At 47.0% G+C, this 25,098-nt stretch overlaps 14 protein-coding genes across 14 annotated transcripts; 4 read left to right on the top strand and 10 right to left on the bottom strand. All coding sequences in view use genetic code 12, as the record gives it.

The window, feature by feature from the left end:
- Nucleotides 1-2,755: 2,755 nt before the first annotated feature.
- OST1 (dolichyl-diphosphooligosaccharide--protein glycotransferase subunit) lies at nucleotides 2,756-4,167 on the top strand (the record flags this gene model as incomplete). Its single annotated transcript, XM_025483288.1, has 2 exons — nucleotides 2,756-3,106; nucleotides 3,148-4,167. The coding sequence occupies 2 exons, from the start codon at nucleotides 2,756-2,758 to the stop codon at nucleotides 4,165-4,167; spliced, it is 1,371 nt and encodes a 456-aa protein (XP_025337501.1).
- A 227-nt stretch (nucleotides 4,168-4,394) lies between these two features.
- CXQ87_004857 (uncharacterized protein) lies at nucleotides 4,395-4,781 on the bottom strand (the record flags this gene model as incomplete). Its single annotated transcript, XM_025483289.1, has 1 exon — nucleotides 4,395-4,781. One exon carries the CDS (start codon nucleotides 4,779-4,781, stop codon nucleotides 4,395-4,397), a length of 387 nt encoding a protein of 128 aa, XP_025337502.1.
- Nucleotides 4,782-5,247: 466 nt separating this feature from the next.
- On the bottom strand, nucleotides 5,248-5,946 carry CXQ87_004858 (uncharacterized protein; the record flags this gene model as incomplete). The annotated part of the gene is made up of 1 exon (XM_025483290.1): nucleotides 5,248-5,946. The coding sequence occupies one exon, from the start codon at nucleotides 5,944-5,946 to the stop codon at nucleotides 5,248-5,250; it is 699 nt and encodes a 232-aa protein (XP_025337503.1).
- Nucleotides 5,947-6,980: 1,034 nt separating this feature from the next.
- On the bottom strand, nucleotides 6,981-8,207 carry CXQ87_004859 (alkene reductase; the record flags this gene model as incomplete). Its single annotated transcript, XM_025483291.1, has 1 exon — nucleotides 6,981-8,207. The coding sequence occupies one exon, from the start codon at nucleotides 8,205-8,207 to the stop codon at nucleotides 6,981-6,983; it is 1,227 nt and encodes a 408-aa protein (XP_025337504.1).
- A 1,498-nt stretch (nucleotides 8,208-9,705) lies between these two features.
- PRE3 (proteasome core particle subunit beta 1) lies at nucleotides 9,706-10,359 on the top strand (the record flags this gene model as incomplete). The annotated part of the gene is made up of 1 exon (XM_025483292.1): nucleotides 9,706-10,359. One exon carries the CDS (start codon nucleotides 9,706-9,708, stop codon nucleotides 10,357-10,359), a length of 654 nt encoding a protein of 217 aa, XP_025337505.1.
- A 455-nt stretch (nucleotides 10,360-10,814) lies between these two features.
- CXQ87_004861 (putative ATP-dependent kinase) lies at nucleotides 10,815-11,657 on the bottom strand (the record flags this gene model as incomplete). The annotated part of the gene is made up of 1 exon (XM_025483293.1): nucleotides 10,815-11,657. The coding sequence occupies one exon, from the start codon at nucleotides 11,655-11,657 to the stop codon at nucleotides 10,815-10,817; it is 843 nt and encodes a 280-aa protein (XP_025337506.1).
- A 618-nt stretch (nucleotides 11,658-12,275) lies between these two features.
- On the bottom strand, nucleotides 12,276-13,043 carry CXQ87_004862 (uncharacterized protein; the record flags this gene model as incomplete). The annotated part of the gene is made up of 1 exon (XM_025483294.1): nucleotides 12,276-13,043. One exon carries the CDS (start codon nucleotides 13,041-13,043, stop codon nucleotides 12,276-12,278), a length of 768 nt encoding a protein of 255 aa, XP_025337507.1.
- Nucleotides 13,044-13,379: 336 nt separating this feature from the next.
- CXQ87_004863 (uncharacterized protein) lies at nucleotides 13,380-15,856 on the bottom strand (the record flags this gene model as incomplete). Its single annotated transcript, XM_025483295.1, has 2 exons — nucleotides 13,380-14,474; nucleotides 14,525-15,856. The coding sequence occupies 2 exons, from the start codon at nucleotides 15,854-15,856 to the stop codon at nucleotides 13,380-13,382; spliced, it is 2,427 nt and encodes an 808-aa protein (XP_025337508.1).
- Nucleotides 15,857-16,349: 493 nt separating this feature from the next.
- NUO1 (Nuo1p) lies at nucleotides 16,350-16,967 on the bottom strand (the record flags this gene model as incomplete). The annotated part of the gene is made up of 1 exon (XM_025483296.1): nucleotides 16,350-16,967. The coding sequence occupies one exon, from the start codon at nucleotides 16,965-16,967 to the stop codon at nucleotides 16,350-16,352; it is 618 nt and encodes a 205-aa protein (XP_025337509.1).
- A 1,121-nt stretch (nucleotides 16,968-18,088) lies between these two features.
- Nucleotides 18,089-18,928, top strand: CXQ87_004865 (uncharacterized protein; the record flags this gene model as incomplete). The annotated part of the gene is made up of 1 exon (XM_025483297.1): nucleotides 18,089-18,928. The coding sequence occupies one exon, from the start codon at nucleotides 18,089-18,091 to the stop codon at nucleotides 18,926-18,928; it is 840 nt and encodes a 279-aa protein (XP_025337510.1).
- Nucleotides 18,929-19,077: 149 nt separating this feature from the next.
- On the bottom strand, nucleotides 19,078-20,928 carry CXQ87_004866 (uncharacterized protein; the record flags this gene model as incomplete). The annotated part of the gene is made up of 2 exons (XM_025483298.1): nucleotides 19,078-19,820; nucleotides 20,268-20,928. The coding sequence occupies 2 exons, from the start codon at nucleotides 20,926-20,928 to the stop codon at nucleotides 19,078-19,080; spliced, it is 1,404 nt and encodes a 467-aa protein (XP_025337511.1).
- A 962-nt stretch (nucleotides 20,929-21,890) lies between these two features.
- Nucleotides 21,891-22,510, top strand: CXQ87_004867 (ubiquinone biosynthesis protein; the record flags this gene model as incomplete). The annotated part of the gene is made up of 2 exons (XM_025483299.1): nucleotides 21,891-22,466; nucleotides 22,499-22,510. The coding sequence occupies 2 exons, from the start codon at nucleotides 21,891-21,893 to the stop codon at nucleotides 22,508-22,510; spliced, it is 588 nt and encodes a 195-aa protein (XP_025337512.1).
- A 141-nt stretch (nucleotides 22,511-22,651) lies between these two features.
- On the bottom strand, nucleotides 22,652-22,999 carry YKE2 (tubulin-binding prefolding complex subunit; the record flags this gene model as incomplete). Its single annotated transcript, XM_025483300.1, has 1 exon — nucleotides 22,652-22,999. One exon carries the CDS (start codon nucleotides 22,997-22,999, stop codon nucleotides 22,652-22,654), a length of 348 nt encoding a protein of 115 aa, XP_025337513.1.
- Nucleotides 23,000-23,285: 286 nt separating this feature from the next.
- On the bottom strand, nucleotides 23,286-24,279 carry CXQ87_004869 (uncharacterized protein; the record flags this gene model as incomplete). The annotated part of the gene is made up of 2 exons (XM_025483301.1): nucleotides 23,286-23,371; nucleotides 23,712-24,279. The coding sequence occupies 2 exons, from the start codon at nucleotides 24,277-24,279 to the stop codon at nucleotides 23,286-23,288; spliced, it is 654 nt and encodes a 217-aa protein (XP_025337514.1).
- Nucleotides 24,280-25,098: the final 819 nt, after the last annotated feature.

Below are 25,098 nucleotides of genomic sequence, written 5' to 3' on the forward strand. Positions count from 1 at the left end.
AAGTCAGGAACAATCAGCAAATTCAATCGTGAGAAGGATTTCTAAGAGCCATTGAAGTTGGCTTAATGGCAATTATAATGGTCAGACTGAGCTCGACAAGATGTCAATAGTGCCGTAGTGCAAACGCCAACAAGTATTTCAAGCCATTTCACTAAAGCTGTTCAGAGAGACCTTCATTTATCGAGGGCTAGTGTGTATATGTTCAACAGGGTATCTGATGGCCGAAGCTTACTATCTCAATTAAGATAACCACAACGTCCTTTTTGGGTTTCCTTGAAAGAAGAGCAGTTAGTTATTTGAGACAAAATCTCTATCAACCCCGATGCTGCAACTGACATATTTATGTACAGGCCGTACATATAGATAACGCAGGTTACGGTACGCAAAACACAAAACAGCGGTTGATTATGACTACTCAGCAACAGCGACATGCAGAGGAAGTGGGGTAATTTTCTATTAATGCTGATTATGTAAAAGCGAAGAAAAGAAAAAGAGAAAAAAAAAAAAAAAGAAAAAAAAAAAACCGGATCGCCAGACCCGGAGAAAGACCACGGAGGGTTTTTCTTTTGAACATGGTGTGGGTACTAGTTGCATTGCCCCACGAAAGAAAACCGTGTCAGCGGTACCGCTAGTCGGCCACGATAGAGAACCGATAAGGGGCTCCAGCGGAATTTGCACAGAGTTCCGAGGTCTACGAGGAGGCTTCCACGCACGCACAGATGCTTCCACGCATGTCACCCACCGGCAGCCATGCAACTTCCGAGGAGCAAGGCAAAAAACAGAAATGCTGGTCAGGCATTTCCGAGGGTTCGCGTTCCACACCTCAATTGATGCTTCACACGAGAAAGAAAATCAGATTTCTCTGACCAAAACAGCCAGTGGATGCTGTTTCAACGTTCAATCAAAGAGCCGACTGCAAACTCCGATCCACCAAAGATAATCATTTGCAACACTACCCACGCGGCATGATAACTCCAACGTGGGGAAAAAATCCACAAGGCAGGAACTGGCTGACAGCCCTGAGAGAAAAAGAGTCAATGCTTCAAGACCAAAGAGGCTTACCCGTCAAGCCCTGAAACGGAGGCAATCCGGGTCATCCCAGGCAAAAAGCCCGAGGTATCCACCAGTGTGTCATGACAGTCTAATCCATCGTTGCATGACACCACAACTTAGGATGCGAATCAGTGGAGGGATTCCTGGGAGATTGACAAAAGACCATGTGTAAGCTCTACCTTGTCCAGACCTCCACAGGCGGTGGTTCGATTGGCGGAGCTCAAGGGCAGTTAGGGACACGTAGCGCTACCGTGTCTTTGGCATACCCCACACCAACCTTGCCACCACGGAAACCGCAAAAAGTGTGATCATCAAATTTTGAGGAACCAACCCGTAGAAACCAGTAGAAGGATGGAGCTTACACACTGAACCAGAGACAGAGACCATCGGATTCAGATTCTCTGGCCACCCGTGGTCGAGAGAATAAGAAATGTGACACCCTCTGTACCAATTCAAGACGCCTGAGACGCCCAACCACGCTTGACTCAAAGACAACGCCACCTTCACAAAAAGCTCCATAACAGACAGGATCGGCTTTGTTTCGAGGCTGCTTCACCAGAGAGACTCTCTTGACTTGGCAGCATCGATAGCTGGTTGTGTTGGCAGAATTGCACAGAAAGAAAAGTGGGTGGTTTTGGTGAGAAAAAGTGGGAGCGAGCCTCCTTATATAGTCATTCTGAGGGGTGGCACAAACCAAGTGACAAAGTCGATTGACCTATTTTTGATATGGATTGGTAAACAAATGGGCGTTAATAGTGGATGGCATCTTCTTAAAAGGGTCTAGTGCTAGTTGTGTGAGTGTTGATAGAAGTTTACTGAAATGGCTGCAAAAACGAGAAAGAGGTAACAGGGTTTAGCATGTAGATCCCCTATGTGATGGGGCCGTACTGAGATTAATGAAGAAGAAGGTAAATGCCTCTAAACCCAAGCGTCATTTGATGAATCATTTTCAGAACAGACATTCCCCCACTTTATGATGGGGTGTATACCTTACCCATTCTCCATCAAGAAACAAGATAGGCCAAGCTATCTGCATTTTTCGTGACATATCCACATAAGTTAGCTAGAATAATCATATTGAGGGAATTATCTGAAGAATGGTTCTGAGCGTTACTATCTAAGAATACTCCAGACCCAATACTAAGTGAGCACAGCTAACACATCAAAAAAAGTGCCACTTGAAGCTTGGAGATCAATGAAATCATCAACTTAATCAATACAGATGTAATCTCCAAGTATGACCGTCGCTCCCCATAAAGAATTTTCCCGAGATTCTCACTTGAATATATGGTCTTTCCACCTCCATGCTTGTCTGCTTAGTTGAACTGGGAATAAAACCTAATTGACAGCCCGAATTTAAACCTCAAGTTCCATCAACAATGCTATATCTTACTAAGTTCAATATTTAGGCAAAACTACCGAAAAAGACCCGATTTGATATCATCGCTTTTGCTTCCAACCTACCTTAACTATGGCCGCACCGCGTTTTGCAACCACAAAATGAACCCCACCAACGCCACCAACTTCACTATAAAAAACAGCAGACTTCCAGAAATTCAACGATTGACTGTTTCTATAAATCTCTCCAGATTCCCCAAAATAGCTTGGCTTCTCCACTAAAACGGACCTTGTCAGTCGGTGGTCCCTGCATACAGAACACACCAAGTGTCAAAATTATCACCAAACTCAACTACAACCCACCATGCTCTGGCTGTCTTTCGTGTACACGGCGTTTTTCGCGTCATTGTGTACCGCTTTGAACCCTTTCGCCGAGAAGACTTGGGAAAACTCAAAATACTACAGAAACATTGACCTCGCCAAGTCATATGTCAAAGAATGGTCTCTTATTGAAGCCACCAATATCGGCGACAAACCATTGGATTCTTACGTGTACGTGGTGAATGACGGTTTCAACGCGATCCCCCACGTGTCTTTCCTCGGCGTCACGCTCACCGAGCCAGCCCTGGAGATCCAGCCTTTTGAACTCGATAACGGTGTTTACATGTTCAAGTTCCCTTACCCAGTGGCTCCTGGCAACTCGGTGGAATTCAAGGTCCGTTACACGTACACCAACACGTTGACGGCTTTCCCGAGAAAATCAAGTTGGACGAGACCCAGAAGTTGTTGCTCAAGATGAACAAGTTCCCTCTTTCTGGCTACCCTACGGAGGAGTACTCTTTGGCCTTCACTGGTATCACCAAGGGCCAGGAAATGGACTTGCAGTTGGCCAACGTCACGCCGACCGCCGATGTGCCGGAATTGAAGGGCAAGGTCGAGGAGAACCTCTTGGTGTACGGTCCAGTGACTGCCCACATCAAGCCCTTCACTATGGTGCCCATGGGTTTCTTGTACGACCACAACATGCCCGTGCAGCGTGTCATCAACCTTGAGAGAAGCGTGTGGTTCCCCGCCTCAGACGTGGACGTGATCCAGAACGAGGAGTACTACGAGCTCACCAACAACGGTGCCGAGTTGAAGGATGGTTTCTCCAGAGTCGACTGGATGAAGGGCCGTTACGAGATCTTGCGTAAGCACTTTGCTCTTGCTCAATTGGAGTTCCCAATGCACGAGAAGATGCCTTACGAAAACTACTACATCACCGACAAGGTCGGTATGGTGTCGACCCACCAGATCAAGAGCGGCCACCTCATTGTGGTGCCTCGTTTCCCACTCTTTGGTGGCTGGAACTACAACTTCACTATCGGCTGGACCAACAAGCTCGAGAACTTTGTGCACAAGGTGAAGGATGAGCCAGACACATACATTGCTGCTGTTCCGCTCTTGAACACCCTCCAGGACATCTACTACGATGACGTGACGTTGAACTTGTACTTGCCAGAGGGTGCCGAGTTCCTCAACTTCAGCGCTCCTTTGGTGCCTCGCGAGCTCACCGTTGATGACGAGAAGAGTTACCTTGACTTCTCTCTGGGCCACGTGAAGGTGTCGGCCACCTTCGAGAACTTGTACGACGACTTGGGCCAGCTCACAGGCTACGTCAAGTACAGATACACGCCCAAGGCGTACTGGACCAAGGTGGGCCGCATTGCTGCTTTGATTTTCGCTGGTTTGACCGCCTACTACACGTTGGGTCTCTTGGATCTTTCCACGAAATGATTCCTATTTAAGTCACTGGGCTCTGCCCATCAAAATAGATATAGCGTTAAGGTTTTGTAGTTGGGTGGGAAACGCGAGGGTGATACCATGACGAAGATACACTGACAGAGGTCTTCTTCAATGCATTTTCTGGCTCAGCTGGTAATATAGTTGCCTTGATGAAGGAACAATCGCTAATTGTTGAAAACCTGTTCACTGAGACTTTCAAGAGTAAGATCCTTATATTGTTACTTCCCATTCGTCTCTTCTTCCGTATTTTCCCCACTAGACTTCTCTTGACCATTCTCCTCATTCACCGTATCTCCATCCTGCTCCTCTGGCGCCTCAAGTGCCTCTCGACGCTGCTCTAGTATCGCTTCTTGAAGAATATCCGTATCTGCCTTGAAGAGACCCAGTACAAGGTACCTGTTCATGAAATTTATGCCACTGAGCTCCCTGGCGGCTCTTTTAGCGTCTTCCATTTCCGTGTACACGACATAACATGTACCTGCTGGGGCAGATCCGTCAGAAATTCGTAGCTGGTTGACTGGACCGTATTTGCTGAAAAGTTCAAGAAGCAGTGACGATGAGGCATCGTAAGGGAGGTTTTTCACAAGCACGATCGGTAGGTCCATTGTGGGGATGAGATTTATGGGGAGGGCTCTGATTGGCTGGAAAACAAGGGTTGTGCAGTTTTTGGATTGGAGTTGTTTGGAAAAGTGTTGATGTTATGGCTGCGAAATCAGACTGTGTATCAGATGGAGGTAGATGAGATGGAGATCTGGTGCACTAAGTACGGCATTTTTATATGCTGATTAAAAAGTTGATATTTCATACTATGTGTGTTTTTGAAAGAGCTGGATAATGATATTTGGAAGAGGTGTACGAAGACTTTTGTCTATTAATCCCTAATGCTACCAACTAACCGGAGGACCACCTATTGATACTACATCAGTCAACAAGCCAATGCCTACCTAACATCGCTCAAGGCAGATTTTCAACTGCTAAGAAACCACTCCTGAAATTTCATTATTAGTGCTTCCGTTAAAATCAGACTCTCTATAGCGTCCCTCACTGACTCAGGCAATGCTGCCTTCTGCATCACCCCTTGAACCTCACTCCCATGCTCCTCCTGACCTTCTTGGTCATCCTCCATGCAAGCAAAACAACCAAACAAAAAGCTCCCAAAAAGATATACCCTCCCATGGAATCCTCCTGCAAGGTCTCCACAGGGTGCACCTGGTCATTGATCAAGGTGGTTTCTCCACGAAGAGCAGCCTGGTAAATCTCCTCCTCCTTCTTCAACTGCTCATACAGCTTTTGGTTTTTCGTGTCGATCTTCGTGCTCTGCCCTCCAGTGATGAAGTAGTTCACGGAAGGTTTGCCGTTTTCATCAAGAGTCACGTTGTTCATCTCCTCAATGATATCCATGCCTCCTACAAGCTGGCCGAAAACAACATGCTTGCCATTGAGCCACAGACAGTCTTGTGTGGTTGTTATGAAGAACTGAGCTCCATTGGTATTTGGACCCAGATTGGCCATCAGGAGACGACCTTTCTTGTTATGTGGAATTGAAAACGTTTCGTCTGGGAACTTCTTACCGTAAATGGAGTAGCCGCCTGTGCCGTCTCCTTTTTCGAAATCTCCTCCCTGAACCACAAAGTCCTTGACTATCCGGTGGAACTTGACGTTTCTGTAGCCGTACCCCTTGGTCATATTGGCCAACGCCATGAAATTCTCCACCGTCTTGGGAGCCTCCTCGCCAAAAAGTGCAATTGTGATATGCCCATAGTATGCCATTCCCTTGGCTATTCCGAGGTCTACTCGGTGTGTCACCTTAGGATCGCCTTGGACATAGCTAATTTCCGAAGCAGACAACGTGTTCGGTATTACCAAGGCACGTGCTAGTCCTGCCACCAAGAGGACCAAAAAGTGAAGGTGTAGTTGCATTGGTAAGGGATAGTCGGCGCAGTTGCGTTTAGTATACTGTAGCTGGCCGGATCGTCGAGGAAGCACGCCGGCAAAGATCCGACATTGTCCCGAGGCCACTTTCCTAAGAGCTCAAGAATGTGCGCAAAATGGTTGTTGACGAGGCTGAAAGGTCGATCATTTGATTGGAATGTGTCAAGTCGATTCTGTGGTTGCAGATGCACAGTCTAACTAAGCGAATGCACATTGAGACCTTGTGTGGAATGCATCACTCTGGACAATGCAGCGAAATGTCGCTTGGGTGGATTTGCGAACGGGTGCAGCAAGATAATCCGGGGAGCGCCAGTGATGAATAGAGGTTTTTAAAGGATTGTTTTTTTAGAGGTGAGAAGTTATGTTGTTGGACCTTCTTTTTTGTTAATGCACCGTTAAAACGTTTATGCCTATTTTATACGCCCTAATGTCCGTTCTTTAAGACACAAAAGCTCCATTTTCCGCTATTGGGCGTTCCCCTCTCCCACACCCATGGTGTCATTCTCAAGAGCCAGCTATTCTGCACCAATTGCATGCCATAGTTCTACATCTCACTGTTCTCCATAGTCTCCGATGTCTTCCTACAAAGAATCATATACCTCCAGGAAACTACCCATCATACAGCATCTACAGCTTCCATGGCTTTTGAGATTGTCACCCTGGATACTGCCAACGACTATGAAGGATGTGACACCTTCTTGCACCGTATCCAGTAAGGCAGTGCAGTTTGATCGGCTGCCTCTCCTTTCACGATTGCTCTAGAAAAGTAAATAGAGGTGGGTCGGAGTCTGAACGTATTGCTTGTATATTGGCCATTCCAGTAGTTGAATCTCCCTTTATCTCATATATAATCGTCTATTCATACCCCAACCCTATGCCTTGATTGGAGCAGGCTTGCGGGCCTTTTCGGCCTCCTCGTCAAACTTCTCCTTGCCGGCCACGTGAGGATACGTGTTGTAGCCCCAGTTGTCGTGGCGGTAGAAGCTGTCTCTATCATAAGGAGTCAATTCCTTACCGTCGTGGAGTCTGGCAACAAGATCAGGATTCGAAATGAAGTACCTGGAGAAACCCACCAACGTACGACCGTCATCAAGATCGTCCAAAAGCTGCTTGAAGTCGGGAGCATCGTAGGTGTAGTTACCGGCTCTGAGAAGAATACCCTTCCAGATGAGCTTGATGAAACCATTGTCTCCAACAACATCCTCGGCATTGACATCTAGATTTCCTGCAACTCTGGGCTCCACAATGGAAACATAAGCAAGTTCCTTGCCAGCATCAGCTCTCTGTTGCAATTGGCCCAACAAGTAAGCGTATGTAGCGATTGGGTGAGCTTCCTTGTCCTCCTCACTCTTCATCCCCAAGAACTTAGCCCATGGGGAAATTCTAATGGCCAACCTGTCGGCACCGATTTCCTCCGAAAGACGGTCCACAAGGGTCAAGGCGAACCTGGCTCTGTTTTCAATGGAACCACCGTACTTGTCGGTTCTCTGGTTGGAAGAGGCTTCGAGGAACTGGTTGATAAGGTAACCGTGAGCTCCGTGAAGCTCCACATAGTCGAATCCAGCGTCGACAGATCTCTTGGCCGTCTTGACGTACTCCTCAATCAAATCGTCAACTTCCTCCGTGGTGTAAGGCTCCAATTCGTTACCAGCTTCTTTGGCAGCCTTTTCAGCATCTGCATCCTGGTAAATGGCAGAAGGAGCCTTGTACTTTTGGCCCTCCTTCTTACCCTGAGCAGGGTCTCCAGCACGGCCCAAGCCCCAGAGCTGGATGGAAGAAAACGACTTGTTTTCGTGGATCTTGTCGTTGATCTTCTTCCAGCCTTTAACATGGTCTTCATTGAAGATACCAGGAACATGTGGGTAGGTGCCTGTCTTTGTAGATGGCACGGTACCCTCAGTAATAATCAAAGTACCGGGAAACTTGGTTCTGTCATCGTAGTAGTCCAATTGAAGATCAGAAGGAGAATTGTCCTCTAAAGCTCTGAATCTGGTAGATGGAGCGAATACAATTCTGTTGGAGAACTCGTTTCTGCCGACCTTGATGGGCTCAAAGAGCTTAGTGTCTTTCAATGCTTTGGAAGTTTTAGGGGCAACCATTTTTGATGATGTGGGAGGTCAATGGGCAGAAACGCCATGCTTATATACTTCGGAAAATCCATAGTCCGCGCTGTGGAGCTGCAGCAAGATTTGTCATCATGCAGCGGCACGTTTTCCACTTTCAGGTGTGCCTGAATATGGGCAGCATTACGAGGGTAGAACTTGGCATCTTTTTCTCCGGCTTATTCAGCCACGGCCCTGAATCTTTCGATTTCTCGGATAATTCGCTGGAAGCCACAATATCTTTGCTTTTCTTCTGCAGCAAGCTGCGTCGTCTCTGCGCGAGCTGCAGTATTCTCACTAATCATCGGATTTATGTCCGAAACGGTAACCCTTGGAACCTTGTAGAATGCTTTTTGTGGTGGATGTTTTCGATAATTAAGGCAGGCATTTGCGGAGTGGGGTCTAGTTGGAAGTGGTTTCTGTGGCACAATTGCGGAGCTTTAGTGGATGAGATTAGTATTATGGTTCAGAGACAGGAAGTGAGGGACGTTTCTTTAAGCTTTCTAAGGTCCCCTTATTGGCTCTTAAGGTAGTTTTCGCATGAAATGGACTTTATAACGTTGGTACGAAACTTCGAAGTGCCGTAGACTTGACCAAAGTGGGGTCTAAGTTCAATGATTGAAACTCGATGCTGTTAGCTAGACATATGAATTCTAATCTGAATTCTTCAGACTATTGTGTGATATGAAGAACGATTCTTAAAAGTCCTGACTTCTTGGATGAACTGACCATATTCAACCACTAGTAGTATCTAGAGATAATTGACTAGAGATTGAAGTACAGTCACACTGGTCTTGTGGCTTTCGAATTCAAAAAGTCTCGCTTCCTCAACCAGGTGCTCAACATGTAGAGACAGTATAGGATGAGGTAAAGTTACACACGTCCAAATTACATCTTATTCAACCGTCGACCTTGAAGCGAGTCTCTGGATTACCACATTCCTCATTTGCGACTACTACACTAGTCCATTTCTTTGGTGCTTTTCAAGATGATGTCGAGCCAAATAAACTTATAACTATTGTAAAAATCTTATTTTCTTGATTTGAATGCCACCTCACAACTACCTTGTTCTAACTCCATCTACATCGTGATTTCGCAGCCATTCTGCCATTCCTACCAACGAACAACACAACACGATCACCAGCCACACAAAATGTTGAGGTTATGAAATTCAGATTTTCATTTATCTCGTGTTATTTATAGAAATGTATTTATGTATAAAGGGGGGCCTTCAATATCATCAAACCTCCCTCCATACACACCCCACCATCAACGCTGTAACGACCCGCCAACCAGCTGCCCCACCAACCAGCTGCCCCGCCAAAATCACCTAACCAACTCAATCCACCAATTTTTATCCCCCACGCTGCTCCCCCAATTAATTCTCCCTGCCCCGCCCCCAAACTCCCAGAATCTGCCCCGCCCCCAATCCTCCACCTGGTGCACCCGGGGCAACTACCAATTTCGCGCCAATGTCAAGTCGCCACTAACTATCATGAACGGAGTGTCTGTCGATATCAACCACCTCAAAAAAGGCGAGGTGAACCTCGGCACGTCCATTATGGCGGTCACGTTCAAAGACGGCGTCATTCTCGGAGCTGACTCCAGAACCACCACGGGAACCTACATCGCCAACAGAGTCTCAGACAAGTTGACCCAGATCCACGACACCATCTACTGTTGTCGTTCCGGCTCTGCTGCCGATACTCAGGCTGTGGCCGATATTGTGAAATACCACTTGCAAGTTTACGCCAGCCAGTTGCCACCGGGTGAAAAACCCACCACCAAGGTCGCTGCCAGTGTTTTCCAGGAACTCTGCTACAACAACAAGGACAACTTGACGGCGGGCATCATCTGCGCAGGATACGACAAGAAGAACAAGGGTAAGGTGTTTTCTGTGCCCATTGGCGGCTCTATCCACGAGCAGCAGTACGCCATTGCCGGTTCCGGTTCGACGTTTATCTATGGATGGTGTGACGAGAACTACAAGCCTGATATGGAGAAGGACGAGTGCGTGGCGTTCATCAAGACGGCGTTGGGCGAGGCCATCAAGTGGGATGGCTCGTCGGGCGGTGTGGTGAGAATGGTGATTTTGACGGAGGCAGGTGTGGAGCGCTTGATCTTCTACCCTGAGGACTACCAAAAGTGAGGCCGGGGCGGTTAGAGGGCCGTTGCTCACGATACATACAAATCAAGAAAAGAGAAAATGGCTGTAGGATGTGAGATGGTGGTAGGTGATTGTGATGTAGATCTGAGAGGAATGCGGTTTAAGAAGTACAATATGGGGATTGGGGTCTAGGTAAGCCTACCTTATACAATTGCCTACTCAATTGATTTAGATGAAGTCGTAAAGGTCAATTAATCAGGGTATTACCGACTGGATCAATGTATGTAGATGCGAGGCGCTTGATGAACCACTCAATTGAGCATGACAAGAAGCACATTGAGCGTGGCAGTGATTCAATGATTTCTCTTAAATAACATATCGGTTTGGATACCATTCAGTAATTAGTCGGATTTCAGAAACATCCAATTTGCCATCGACTCCTCGAACCCTTTCCAGTCGATCAAGCCACATAAGTGCATCCTTCAAACCTTCGATGCTCATACAACCTCAATCCCGAGAACCTCCCACTTTTCATTGATCCTCACCCTGAGGTTCCGGCCCTTGGTTAGGGTTCCTCCTCGACACAACCGCCAGTAGTACAACACGTACATCGGCATGTACCGATCAACGAACGCCACAACCTGCTCCCTAGTCATCCCAGATCCCTTCAATCTCCTCAATTCCTCCTCTTGCACCTGTCTCCATGCGTACACATTATCAGTAGAGTCTGTATCGAAAAAGACAAAGTAGTCGAAGGCATCCCAAACGGGATTGAACTTGGCAAGCTCCTCGTTCACCTCCTGGAGATGATAGAATTTGTGCTTTTGCACTATGCTCGAAGGCCATTGGCCAAAGTATGCTGTGGAAAAGAGTCCGGGCTCAAGAGCTCTGAACCCGTTGAACCAGCCCTCCATGATGACCAAATCCACGTTTTTGAAAGACTGCCACGTGTCCTCCGGAGCCCTATCGCCTTTACCAGAAAAGGCGCTCTTATCGTAACGAGGAATCTTAACTGGTTCTTGTGCTTTGAGCTTTTTGAACACATCAAGCAAAAACGGCACATCGTGGGTTCCTGGAAGACCTCGGCCCTGAAGAACCTCATTCTCCTCCGCTTTGGCCCTCTCGGTGACCTCCTCCTGCTGCTTTCTAGGAAGGTAGAAATCGTCCACCAGAAATCCAGCCACTGCCAAGCTTGGCTGCGTGGATCTGTAATGTTCAAGAAGATGGGAGACCATGTATGACTTGCCCAGGCCCTGTGGCCCGCTGATGCCCACAATGAGTGGTTTCAGGTGTGGCTTGGTCAAAAGCTGGTCGATGTATTTGGCTACCTGGGTGCTCATGGTGATATTGTGGGGTACTTCCGCGCACCTTATATAGTGTGGAATTTCCGATCATGGGGAGGTCTCTATTATCTGTTTTCTTTCATAATTGATATTCACTGCTCGTTTTGACAAAATGTATGGATTTTCCTTAGAAGAATTTGAATGAGTGATGTGGTGATCTGGATGTTGGGGTAATGGGCTACAATGGCTGCTAAAATGCACCAAATTGTGTCTAGAGCCTACCACAAGGGTCAGTCGATTTACATCCTTTTCATCATTCTGAAATGTCATGAATCCTTGAATCATAACTCTCCATCAATCATATCTTTCTGAATCAATTGACAAAATGGACCTGGAAGCTGGATGATGGAGCCACTCGTAACTGATCAGCTAATCCATAGTCACACCTCTACCCGTTAAGCATAGTATCAGCAGCATCATCATAGACACCGCAATTCTATTAACTCGATTAGGCGACCATCACTTATTTTACTGTTTCATTTGTTAAACTTTCATTTGCTAAATCCACAATCACTTCACAGATTACGGTCTCTGCATTCTCAGTCCCCATTCAACTTAGCTTCCATGCCACCCTACAACCACCTCGTATCTACCGTCGATTTTCTATAACCTCGCCTAAATGGCCTTGGCGTCCCGGAGCTTGGCAACCAACTCGTCCACGTTTTCAACCTTCACACCTGGAGCACGGGCAGGTGGCTCTTCCACCTTCAACGTCTCCAAACGGCTGGCGATCTCCACGCCCAAATCGCTGGCCTTCAACTTCTCCAATGGCTTCTTCTTGGCCTTCATGATGTTGGGCAACGAGGCGTAACGAGGCTCGTTCAATCTCAAATCAGTCGTCACGATCATGGGCAACTTGGCCTTGAGTGTGTCGGCACCGCCGTCAACCTCTCTGGTCACACTGACTTCCTCGCCAGAAACCTCAACCTTGGAGGCGTTGGTGGCCTGGGGCCAGTTCAACAAACCAGCCAAGATCTGGCCGGTCTGGTTGGCATCATCGTCAATCGACTGCTTACCCAAGATAATCAAGTTGGACTGCTCCTTTTCAACAACCTTTTGCAAGATTTTAGCCACATTCAAAGGCTCGACCTCCTCTTCACCAACATCCACTAATGTGGTGGTGTCAGCACCTTTGGCAAGTGCCGTTCTCAAGATATCCTGAGCCTTGGTGGGGCCAATGGAAACAGCGTGGATTTTCTCAACCAAGCCCTTGATGGCCTCTCTGAGCTTCAAAGATTCCTCCAATGCAATGTCACAGAAAGGGTTGATACTGAACTTCACACCCTTCTTCTCAACGCCGGTACCGGCTTTGTTGATTCTAGGCTTGATGGCGAAATCAATGACCCTCTTGACAGGGACCAAAATCTTCAACTTTGTAGACATTCTAGCTGCAGACAATCGTTTTGAACGTCCTGTTTGGCGCTGGACTTCAGTTGTTTGGCTATCGCTCACTCGCTTTTTTTCCAGCCCGAGATCGATAATCGGTGTGCCCGACCTACATATTACTCACCACCGTAAGTCTATCTTGGACAAGCTCCGGGGTGGTGGTTTTGTGACTCAAATTTTCGATTCGCTGTCACCTTCTGTCTCGTTCAATTTGGTGTTTGTCGTTTGAAAGCAACCTTTTGATTTTTGTCATTACCCATATTAGTGAATGTCGGTCGAGGGACGGTAGTAAGGGCCCTATACCCTTCATTATTTAATTGCTGAGCTCATGGTCTAAGGCCTGTTCAAGGAGAGTCTGTTTCTCTGCTTCATCTTCTCAATTCTAGCCTTCAATTGAGCGGTGACTTCAGCGGCCTTCTTCCAGTTGTCTTCCTCAGAAACGTTCTCTTTGGAACTGGAGGTGCTGTAACTGCTCGTATGGCGCGTAAGCTCGGCCCGTTTCGGACTAGCGTAGTTTTGTTTTGGTTCTTGGAAGCCGGAAGCGTTATGTCCATCAATAGAAAGACGGTCCACACGGGAGCTAAGCTCATTATTAGTGCCTCTTGATTCCTCACCCTGAAGCTCTACCGTTCTTGTGGGCGAGAATAACGGCTGTGGTGGGTCGGATCTTCTCTCTTCAATCAATGAGTCTGGGTTGCCTGTTGGGTTGAGCTTCAACATGGCAATCACCTGTTCCATGCTGAGGATTTTTAGCTTTGCATTTCCTGCTTCGTTCTTGTGATGAAGGATCTCAGCGTCCTTGTCAATCACCTCCTGACGTTTGGCGGCATTGTCGTCCTGAAGCGTCTCAAGTTGAGCCTGAAGCTGTCTCATCTGCTCGTAACACTGCTCCCTCTCTCTCTCCCATTGGCTTTGCGCCTCAACAAGTCTCTTTGTGTGTGCCAAAAGCTCCTGTTTTTCCTTCCTGAGAGATTCAAGCTCACGAAGCTGTTCGGCGTCGATAGAAGGTCCTTTTTGAACAGGCTCTGGCGCACTGGGGGTGGGCCTTGTTGAAGACGATACCAACAGACGGCCGGTAAGGCTTCTCACAGAAGACGGAAGTTTCGTTGTCTCGGGTTTTTTCGCAGGAGACGTAGCACCACGTTTTGAAGGAATAGCTTGAGATGAAGTAGGCTTTCGGAGAGGTGGAACCAGAGAGATCTTGCTGGTAGAGCTTGTAGCCAAACGAGATGGCTGCTGAGGCTGTTTCCGTTGCGGCAGGGCAGCACTAGCTGTGGTTTTGACCTCTGCCTTATCATGGGCAGCTTTGACCTTGGCCAATCTGTTCTCGTCCACTTTTTCCAAGAAACCCTGAAGCTCTCTCTCTCCGGTGATTTTCATCAATGTACCTATCATGTCCGTAGCAGCCTGTCTTATAGTCTCCTGGGACTCACTTAGAAGTTTCACACCAACTTCCATTATGGAATCAATTTGTGAACGTTTTGGGGAACAGTGGCATTGGCCAAACAACGACGTAGGTAGTCGGTTGCTGAAATCTTGACTTGGGGTGTTCTGTGCTTCATACCATTGAGCGTTTCGTCAAGGACATCGCCTAATGAGGACGATTGGTAGATGGAGTCAAGTGCATTATCTAGCGCCTCCGTCACTGCTGGTTTTCTCTCTTTATTCCTCTCAATCATCGGTCCCACAACCAAATGCTGATACTTGTGGAAACCCTCCTTGAGACCCTTTGATAAAAATTCAATTCCGTTAGCGGCTAGCTGAACCACCTGGATGTTGGCGTCTTTCATACACTTGGCAAAAATACGAACCAAGTCAGTATAGTCGTCGTTGGCGAGTTTTGGCGCCTTGGAAAGAACAGCATGAACCTCGTCAAGGGCCTCCTTACGGTCCTTCCATTTAGCTGAAGCCATTGAGCTGTGCAAATTCAGCGGTAGTTTCAGAAGCACCTCTACTGGCTCCAACATCAGAAACGGATCAAACTCTTCGGCCGGCGTTGCCCCATTCTCCGGTGTCTTTTCTGCATCCATATCAACGTCCTCATTATCGTTCGTACTCTGCTGAGCCAACTCTTCTTGTTGCTTCTTCGTGAGACGCTCTTGTGTGGGTTTGTCTCCTGCAACCTTTTCAAAATCAGCTTGGAGGTCCCTCTGTTGCACGGGTCTCAAGCTGTCCATAAGCACCAGCGTGAGACCCTGGCCCATCCACTTGTAGATTTCAACTGTGAGTGTAGTCGCTTGAGCACGGACATTTTTGTCAGCATGAGAGAAAAGTTTTGCTAGTTTTGGAATGACAGGCTTTGGAGACGCCACCTGGCAGCCAAACTGTTCGATTATTGAGTACACTGCATTCACAGAAGCAGCCACGAGTTTAGGGAGTCTGTTATCAAAGAAGGGTACAATTTGTTCAATCACGGCGTCTCCGCTATTAGTAAGCTCCACTATCCACAAAAGAGCATCAACAGCTTTTGCTTTCGTTCCTGCTCTGTTTGAAGAAAGACCCTTCTCACATAGACTAGTTATAAGACCAGCGTTCCTCAATTTAGCAGCATTATTGCCGTTACCGCCAAATTCAAAGAACAGACAGAGAGCCTGAAGAGCGGTTTCTTGTGCCACGACATTGGAATCGGTCACGATCTGTTTGACGAGTTCGGGCTTTTGGCTGAATATGGAAAAACATGAGTCGTCTGGACCTCTCGATTTGGTAAATTGATCATTAAGCGCGGTGTAGCCGTCTTGTCTGACCTTCCATACTTTATGGACGATTTTCTCCTCGACCGGGAGATTTGTATAATCCTCTTCGTCTGCCATACTGAAGGTAGTAGTTGATGGTGGTGATCTTGGGGTAAATAAACACCCGCGCATGCAGGTCGGCTGCAAACAAAAGAGGTATTCTACTGAAAATGCAGCAGAAGAGAGTGATTTTTTGAAAACATTTTACTTGAAATAACCGAGAAAGAACAGAAAAAGATTAGTGAGTTGTGGTTTGGGTGTTTGGGTGTTTGGTTCAGCTGTTGATGGGGTGAATTGGTCTCAAATCGCCATCTCACCAGGTGAGAGTTGACAAACTCATGAAAATGGCAATTATTTGACTCCCTCAGAAGAATTCAGTCCTGAAGTATCCACCGTAGACAATATCTGAATTGGTTAACCCAAATCTCCACGATTATCTCCATCTCCCTACAAATAGTCAATGCAACGTCGTTATTACAAGCTAAGCTCGTCTGTATGTGACATAACGGGCAACGCCCGGTGTGGCCAGGTGACAGGCCGACCACGGTTTTCATCTATCCTCAATCCTGGTTTACTCCACCGTCTTGGTGTACTTGGCAACAATCTCCTCGTAAGGCTTCAAGTTGAAGCCCCAGCTCTCCTCGCCCTCACGGTTCTCGTAGTACTTCTTAATGTCAACACCGTGGTATGGGTGGTGGGCCATGTTGAACCAGGGAAGAATGAACAATGCAGTGAAGGAGTACTGCGAGTTTCTGTTGGCGATATCCTTCATTCTGTCGTCCAACACAGACTCATTCTGGTGGTATGGCAACTTCTCCTCCAGCAACAACTTCTTGATTTCGTACCTATCCTTCTTGACCTCTCTGGCGTTTTCAGACCAGCCCAAGAATCTTTTACTGGATCTGATGTACGCAAGGTAGAAACCTCCCAAAAAGCCCATCAACGTGGCAGCTCTCAAAGCTGGAGCAGGCACCTTACCTGGTTTTTTGAAAGCACCGCCCACAGGCTCCAATTTCTCCCAGGCCACAAGACCGACTGGGAAAGCTGCAGTAGAAGCACCCCAGACTGCGATGTCAGAAGCTCTGAAGTACGAGATGACTCTGGTGTAGTAAGGGTCCGAGTCAATGAGCTCGTAGTCTGACTGGGCAACGTCGCCTCTGACGGGCTCGTAGGCTTTGTTGTAAGACATGGCGATTGATGGTTGATTATGGGTGTTGATTTTCTCACGATATGATTGGGTGCGTGCGCAGACCGGTCACGTGATGTGGTTGCAAAAGTTGAAAAAAGTGGTGGAGGTGCCATGGGGAGGCGGAATTTGGGGAAAGGCAGTATAAAAACTAGGCTGAAAGATTCAAAGAGATATGCTGTTGCTGAAGGCATGTGTTGTTGGCATGTTGTGTGACAAATGGTGATTTCGCAGCCAGCTGAGGGTGAAGAGGAAGAGATGGAGGTGACCATATAGTAGGAAAAATTGATTTTTGATATCACTAGTTTTACCAAGATCAGCTGAAAAACATTTCGCTAATATTCATGCAAATTTGATGTTAATACGTCAGAAATGATATGTTGATCTGAGCTGAGTGCTGTAAACGTGGGTAGACATTGTGAAGACAATGCTCGTCAAATCGACAGTCTCTTCTTTATTTTAAGCTTCGAGAAATCATTGTGCTTTAAGTGTAGTAAAAATTGCCATATGAAGTTGCTTGAAGTTCTTAAGATTTTGTGGTTTTCAACAATTTCTCATTTTCTGATCCTTGATGTATTTCGCAGTCTCTCACCAACTACCACCAATAGTCTGAAATGTGTCAAACATCGAAAACTTTTGATTTCTTGTAGATTTCGAAATAGAGTCATTTAATAAATAGCACCTAAACAAGAGATATGTGCTACTTTTCATTTGCAAAATGGTTAGCCCAATACAACTTGCAGTGGTATCTCATAGGCACAATTTCGCATGAACTTTAACCACATCAATTTCAAAAGAACGCTCAGAATAAAGAGTTATTTGGCAATGAAGTGGAATCATTACTCGACAAATTGACCCAAAGCCTATGAATTTTTCGAATTACCACCACAACCCACTCTACTCATCCTCCACACTTGGACCCTTTCGCAACGAAGGTTCCTAACCAAAATGCCCCTTTACTCCAAAAAATGAAACGATTTTATTCTCCTCATCTTCTTTGAAAACCTTCAGTCCCTAGACTTACCCCAATTGGCCAAAAACCTCTACATCCATGCCACCTCCACCTACTCAACTAAACCTGTCCTGCACTGCTGCTTATCGCTTATCACCACCTACTCTTCTTTATGGCTACACTGTCTCCTAAATCCCTCTTCACCAGGGTCATCAATGCACCACGAATACACAATGTGCCTGTTCTTAATGTTGTGATAATCTCGGTGCTCGGGTCGTTTCTCCTCAAACTCACAACAAAGTACAACGACTTGTACATGAAGAGTTCCTTGGTCACGATTATAGTGACCAACTTGGTGCTTTACGGCATTTCCGAGACATTGGCACAATCGCTTCTTAGCTATAGAGGCCTGGCTGAGCGGTTTTCTGTTACGGTCAACGAGCCATCCTACGATTTAGAGGCAGAATTGGGAAACACCTTTGAAGACGAGGATCCGGATAATGATACCGAGCTGCTTCGAGAGGAACACGTCACGGAGTTTTTGCAATACCTAGATGGAGAAGAAGTGCAAAGCGAGGGGATCACTCCGGCGTTCTTGGGGCCTCAGTTGACCTACTTTCTGTTCAGCAGACTAGCTGGATTTATGTGCTGGGGCTTTATCATGGGAATGGCGCAGTGCTTTTGGTATAAGTTCTTGCAGATTTACTCCAAGGACCCTAAGGTTGTGGAGGTTATCCGGAAGGTGCTCAGCGACCAGTTCTTATACTCTCCAGTTTCGCTCTTTTGCTTCTTCGTCTACGGTACTATGGTGTTGGATAACGGCTCCTGGGAAGACGCCACCGAGAAGCTTAAAAAGATCTACCTCAAGACGCTCATGATCAACTACAGTGTTTGGTTTCCGGTGCAGTTCATTAACTTTTTGTTGGTGCCCCGTCTGCTTCAGGTTCCGTTTTCCTCGTCGATTTCCGTTCTCTGGAACTGTTTCCTTTCCATGAGGAACTCCCAGTCGTAGAGGCATGGGTATTCAACTGGACAATTTGTTGGCCTTACTACACTGTTTCAACGTTATTTGCATCATTTCCCGCTAGTTCATACGTACAACTACGGAAGATACACCGGAGACCAGAAACCTCCACACTCCTACTCAGGTCACTTTTCTGCTCACAAGTACATGCCCAGTGTTAGTCCCGAGTTGATCTTACGGACATGTGCACTGAGCTGCTTGATATAACTGGCTTTACCCTGCTTGCCCACAAGATAGCCACCTATGAGTTCTGCAGCATCCATGACCAGGTCAGCGTCGACCTTCTCAAAACCCAGGTGGCCCTCTGCATTGAGCACTAAAACATTAGCATTGCCCAATTGGCGGGTCTGGAATAAACGAGAAGTCACTGCTGCAACTATGCCCGTTGTGTAATGGGGAGGCTTGATGGTTGGTACCTGCTTGAATGCATCAACTGACAGAGCAATGTCTAATCGGCAGAGCGAGGTTCCGTTATTGAGTGGCGAAGGCGCCAATGCAATCCATGATGTGATGGTGGTGCCCAATTTGATGATTTCGCTGGCAACCTTGTTTTCTGCAATAGGGTTCATGAAATGAGGAATAATGATGGCAAAGCCGGAGCCGTTTTCTCCAAATGAGTAAATGGGGATCTGCTCGGCCTTGAATTTTCGCCCTAGCGCTTCAAAGTTGACAGCGGAGTAGAGCTGGGAGTCTTCGTCGTACTCCTCGTTGGGTACGATGTCCTTCAATTGCGGATATTCCACGGCAATATGGCCTACGACATTCTTATTGGGCACCAATTCGAGAACAACGCCAATGTTCTTGGGCACGATCACGATGGTCTCTGGTAGATCTGAGGTGTTCAAGGACGTCGTGACCTCCGGTACCAACGGTGGCGAATCTGGCTCGTCATCGAATGTGTGACGTGGATTAGGCGTTTCGGCCCAAGGTTTAAACTATTGTTAGTACAAGCTGGTGGCTTGGTGGCGTAATCACATACTAGCATGCTCAAGAGGAAGGTAGTTGATAGTGCGAATGTGGAGGAATGGGTGCAAATCGCGAGGAGGTCTGATAAGAGGCTTTCTGGACTGGGGTATAGACACTATAAAGATTTGCATTGATGGATGAAGTTTGTAGAATGTGGCAAATTAATCATTTGAGCATTGTCCCATCTTTGTGGTTGTTGATGGTTCAAGACACAGAAATATCTCTAGATCTCGACTTCTTCAAGGACGAATATCGATGAATTATACTTTACCAATGGCTGTATCTACTGAGCTTTTAACAGAACTACATTTTGGAAGACAAAACGATGCTCATTTCCCGGTTCATGTATGGAAGCCGATACTGGGTAGAAGCGAAAGCTGGTCCTCAAGATATAAACCACTGACCATCATCTTTGTTCCCACAAGCACACACTGAGTTACTGGAACATTGAGAGTTTGGCCCCCCTTGATCGCCTCAAAAACGTAAGATAGGTACCTCCAGTAAGTGCGGTAGTATTCTAAGAGGTTGAGGAGACAAATAAAGTCGTACTGATGATTCGATCTGACCAATTCCCAGTGGGCAGCTGGAGTCAGCAATAGCGTAAACGCTTGATCTCTAGCTCCCACAAATTGGCTATTCAAATCTTTGAAACTGCAATCCCAGTATTCAACTAGCCTTTTGGCAAGAAGAGTCTTCTTCCTGTGATCTTGCCTTTGAAGCTTTTTCATCTTTTCAAACTCTGAAATGCCCTGTAAATTAATGTTTTCGTTGGTCACTATCGTCTGGAGATCACAATGAGGCCTACTAGCCAAAACATGCCTGAAAAGAAAGGGTTTCTTCACCTTGAGTCTCGCAAATGTAAGGACGTTGTTACTATCTTTGGACACATTTGACCTTAAACGATTTCCAACTTTAGTCCCGGGAATTGCATGGCAGGGGATGCCAGTGATGTTGTGATTTGCATCTGATGGACTCATTGAAACGGGCTTCGAGAGCTGGAGTGCAAGTTTAGTGGGGGTCATCATGTTTCACGCTTTCTTAATCAAGTTTGGTGGTGGATGGCCAATTTGAATGGGGTTTACTTCAAAAGGGTTGTTAAAGTGGAAGAAGGAGTAGGTGATTGAGAACCATAAACGTTTGTGCCTCAACATGAGAGCCCCACCCAACACCAACCTGTATTTTTGTTTACCTCCTTGAGTCAAGTTTAGAGGGAATTAAAGATATCTCCGAAATATAAATCCGCCAAATGCTGACTAAGTTCAGTGTGTTGTCAGTTGTAGCTGGCTGCAAATTAGTGATCACCATAGCGAGATCTCCATGTCCCTCGTTGAATAAAGTATTCAGCTGCACTCACCATTCAGTTCTATCAAAATATTTTTCAAGCATTAGATTCAAAAGTTTAACTAGTCGGTGTCAACTTCGACGCCATAAAAGGAGAACCACAGCTTTATCTGATTGCCCACACTGTGCGAGACTCACTAGCACCCAGGAACTCACGACAAATATGAAAATACCGCTTACTAAGTGAAGTAAACGAAACCTACAGATCTTCTACTCATACCATTGAAGCATCCTGACCAAAGCCGAGAGCGGCTATTCTGGTGCAGTTCGCATTTTGCAACCATTTCTGTCAGCTACCGCAAAGCACTGAATTCGCCAAAAAACAATCTTCTTTCCATTTTACGGATTGGAAGCATTTTGTCCCCAAATATTCTCGGTAAAACGCCATGCAATCCATTCGGCCGACCGTCGTATAGCTCTTCAATCTACCACACCCCCGATTGCAGGGTCCACCATTTGCTAAACCACCAAAACCGGCCCCCAAAAAGAACTCAAATTCCCCATCCCCATATTAAAAAACCAAACTCCATCAAACCTAAATCTCCATAAAATCTTCCCCCTCCCACCTTCACCACCTCAACCTCCCACCACACTGCGCGCGAAATCAGCTCATATCTCTATCAACACCTACCACATCACCACAATGCAAAGCACCCTCAGAAGCCTCCGCCTCGGCTCCCGTTTCGGAAACCGCCTTAGTGTGGCAAAGTACCACTCCGCCCTGCACCCAAACATCCTTATCAACACCAAGGCGCCGGAACTGATCCTCCTTACCAAAGCGTTAGACTACCTTCCAAAGTACGGTTTCCACAAACAGTGTATTGACGACGCCGTGCGTGACCTTGGCTATGCCGACTCGCTTCAAAGCGTCATTGCTGCTAACCCGCTGAACGAATCGCCAGAGCTCCAGCTCACGCTTTTCTGGTTGAAACACCAAAGACAGAAACTCTACGAGCATGTGCTTGATCCCAAGCTGGAGTTCCACAAGATCCCGGACGAGTTCGACAGAGCCGCGTACCTCTTGAAAGAGCGTCTTTCCTACAACCAGCCTGTGGTTGGCCAGTTGGCGCTGGGTCTCTCTCAGCTCGTGCTTCCATACAACTGGAGCGCCTCGTTGGCTGAACTCCACGCCTTGAGCGACGACATTGCCTACTACGCCGGTGACATGTCCAACGACCTGGCCTGGTACGCCAAACGCCTTCTTCTTTCGTCTATATACGTCAAGCTGGAGCTCTACATGCTCCTGGACAGACCTCCGTTTGACTCCACCAACAGCTTTGTCGATCGCAACATCCAGGCGGTCCGCTTCATGGGCGATTCTTACAACGCCGTGGAACAGTGGTCTTTTTTCAACGCCATCTCCTTGCTCAACCTTATCCGCTCGCAGCTTGCCCGCGGTTGAGTTTACGCCATTTGCGACTTGGTCTGTAGGAGCTTGCCACGAGTCTCCTCCATGTGCTGCTGCTGCTTCTCCAACTTTTCCTCCACGCGGCGAATCTCGCCCTCGATGAACTCGATTCTCTTGGTCACGTTAAGCTTCGCCTCGGCAAAGTCCTGTGGCATGAGCACTGGGCCCGTCAACTTGTAAATCTGAGCGCTTTCGTCCAAATCGCCGAATTCCTCAAGGACAATCTTGTTTTCCTGGAGCTGAGTCTCGAGCTGCGAACGGGCCGCGCTGAGCTCCTGGAGCTGGGTCTGTGATTGGGTGAAATCCAACAGGAGTTTCTCAAACTGCTCTGCTACCGATGCCATGGTGTAGTTGAAAGTTGGCGATGCGCGATCGCACCACTCGAGAGGTACCGCCGGACCAGAAGGTAGAAAACGTTAGCACAGTCTGTAAATACATTATGTCGTAGAAGTTAAAAAAAAAAATAAAAGTAAGAGACTTTTTAAAAAAGGCCAAGATAGGGAAAGGAAGATTTGTAGTTACTGAGGGCACGTAAAAGGTATCAATTGGTTCAACAGTGTGGATGGCGGCTAAATACAAGATCTGGGTAGTGTTGAAGGGTCGGGCTCTCATTGGTGGACAGTCGTTGTTTCATGAGAGGTAGGCGAGTTGAAATTGGTGGTTCTGAGGAGGCTGGAGCGATGAACTAGATGGTCGCTGGGTAATACTGTTGATGTCTAGGAGGCCGAAAGGAGTCCATAGAACGCAAGATGGATCCAATCGAGCTTGGACTAATTCTTGCCAATTCGGAGCGCTTGACTGGAGGTGTTCTATCGAAGGGGTTGCAATGGTAGTAAAAATTGCAAGCAGGTCATGGCAATTGGGTGTTATCACTGTCACAAGCGAGTCACTCATGGAACGCCGCTTTTCCAAAGTGATTCCAAAGCCCTTAAAATGTTCCTTTCAAGGTGGCCCCTGAATATACCCACTAGACATACCTACCAACTAACTGCAATTTCTCAAACCACCTCATTTCAAGCTGTGCCCTACTCCTCCTCATCCTCCAGCATGGGACACTTCTCGTCCCCCTGTCCTCCTCATACTCATCGAACCCATCGTCCCCGTCGTCGTCGTTCTCCTCAACCTCCACCAACTTGTCCGCCTCGGTCGGAAGGAAACTCGTATCGTTCGGGTCCACAATCACATCGGCAACCTTCACCCTCTCGTACGCCAGAAACCCCTCGACGTCGCCTGCAACGTCTTCCTCGTATTCGTCTATAATGGCCAGGTCGTCCAGATCCAGCTCATTCTCCTCCGATTCCACATCCATCGAATCGTCCTCAATAGCAGAATCAAACTTCCCCACGGGCTGGTGGATCACCGGGCGTAGCTCGTGACTCGTGTGCCTTCGTTGTGCCTCCTTCTTGTTCCTGACCGCCTGAGACATACTCATAGCCCGGAACTTCCGTTCATTGGCAGCTCTTCTCTCATTGGCCAAGGCTCGCAGCTGCTGGTACGGCGTGGCAAACAAGTCCTGGTTGAACAAAAACCCCTGACCCTGTTTCAAGGAGATAATGGTGTATGAGGATGAGTCAGGGAAGAAGCTGTGGCTCTCGTAGATGGACGGTATTTCGTCTCGGATCATGGTTTCGGAAAGCAGAGACTTTCTTCTGTACCAGGGGAGTCGACGGACGCAAAGGGCAGAAGCCGCCTTTCTTTTTCCGACATGGCACCTGGTTTCAAGAAAGGGTAGGTGAAGCAGAAGTAGTAGTGGTTGTTAGCTGTAGGACTGTGCGATAAGGCACGATAAGGTGGGATTGAGCTGTGCAAGTTGGGGGTCGTGAAAAACAAAAAAAAAAAAAGTTATTTTTAATCTTTTGGAGAATTATTTAAGCTTTGGATAAGATTTTTTGAAAAATTGCAGTTGCTTCGTGAAAGAAGGGTTAGTTCCCTGTGCCTCGGCTGCGAATCTCGGTTGCGGTCGGATAGGCCTATCCTCGGGAGGTTCCGAGGCCATCGTGTGATGATGATTTGATTTTTTGTGAAAGAGGTGAGATGAGGTTTTGGTGAATTCGGTGGAGATTTTGAATATTTTGGTTGGTGTTGGAAATTTGCCTTTGGTTGCTGCATCACAGGTGTCTCAAAGGGTGGCATGTATCCAATCCGGGAGGGAATCAGCGGATTGGACTTTGATCAATAATGGTGAAATTTCGTAAAAGAATGGAATCTGATGATGAAACGGTCCATTGGATGTGGGTTTATTAAACAATAAGAATAGGAGTGAAACTGATCGGAGGATAGGTATTACCTTGAGAAGCATACTCGAGATACACTCGTTTCATCAAGCAGTTTGGTCATTTCTGCGGATTCCAGGATTCAAAAGCTGATTTGAATGATTTAGTTCTTGATCGATGTAAGCCGAAACCGACCCTTTTTCACTAGCTCTCACTGTAAGCTCTTGCAC

The sequence above is a fragment of the Candidozyma duobushaemuli genome, assembly GCF_002926085.2.
Source record: "Candidozyma duobushaemuli strain B09383 chromosome Unknown F_B09383, whole genome shotgun sequence".
NCBI classification, from domain to species: domain Eukaryota; kingdom Fungi; phylum Ascomycota; class Pichiomycetes; order Serinales; family Metschnikowiaceae; genus Candidozyma; species Candidozyma duobushaemuli.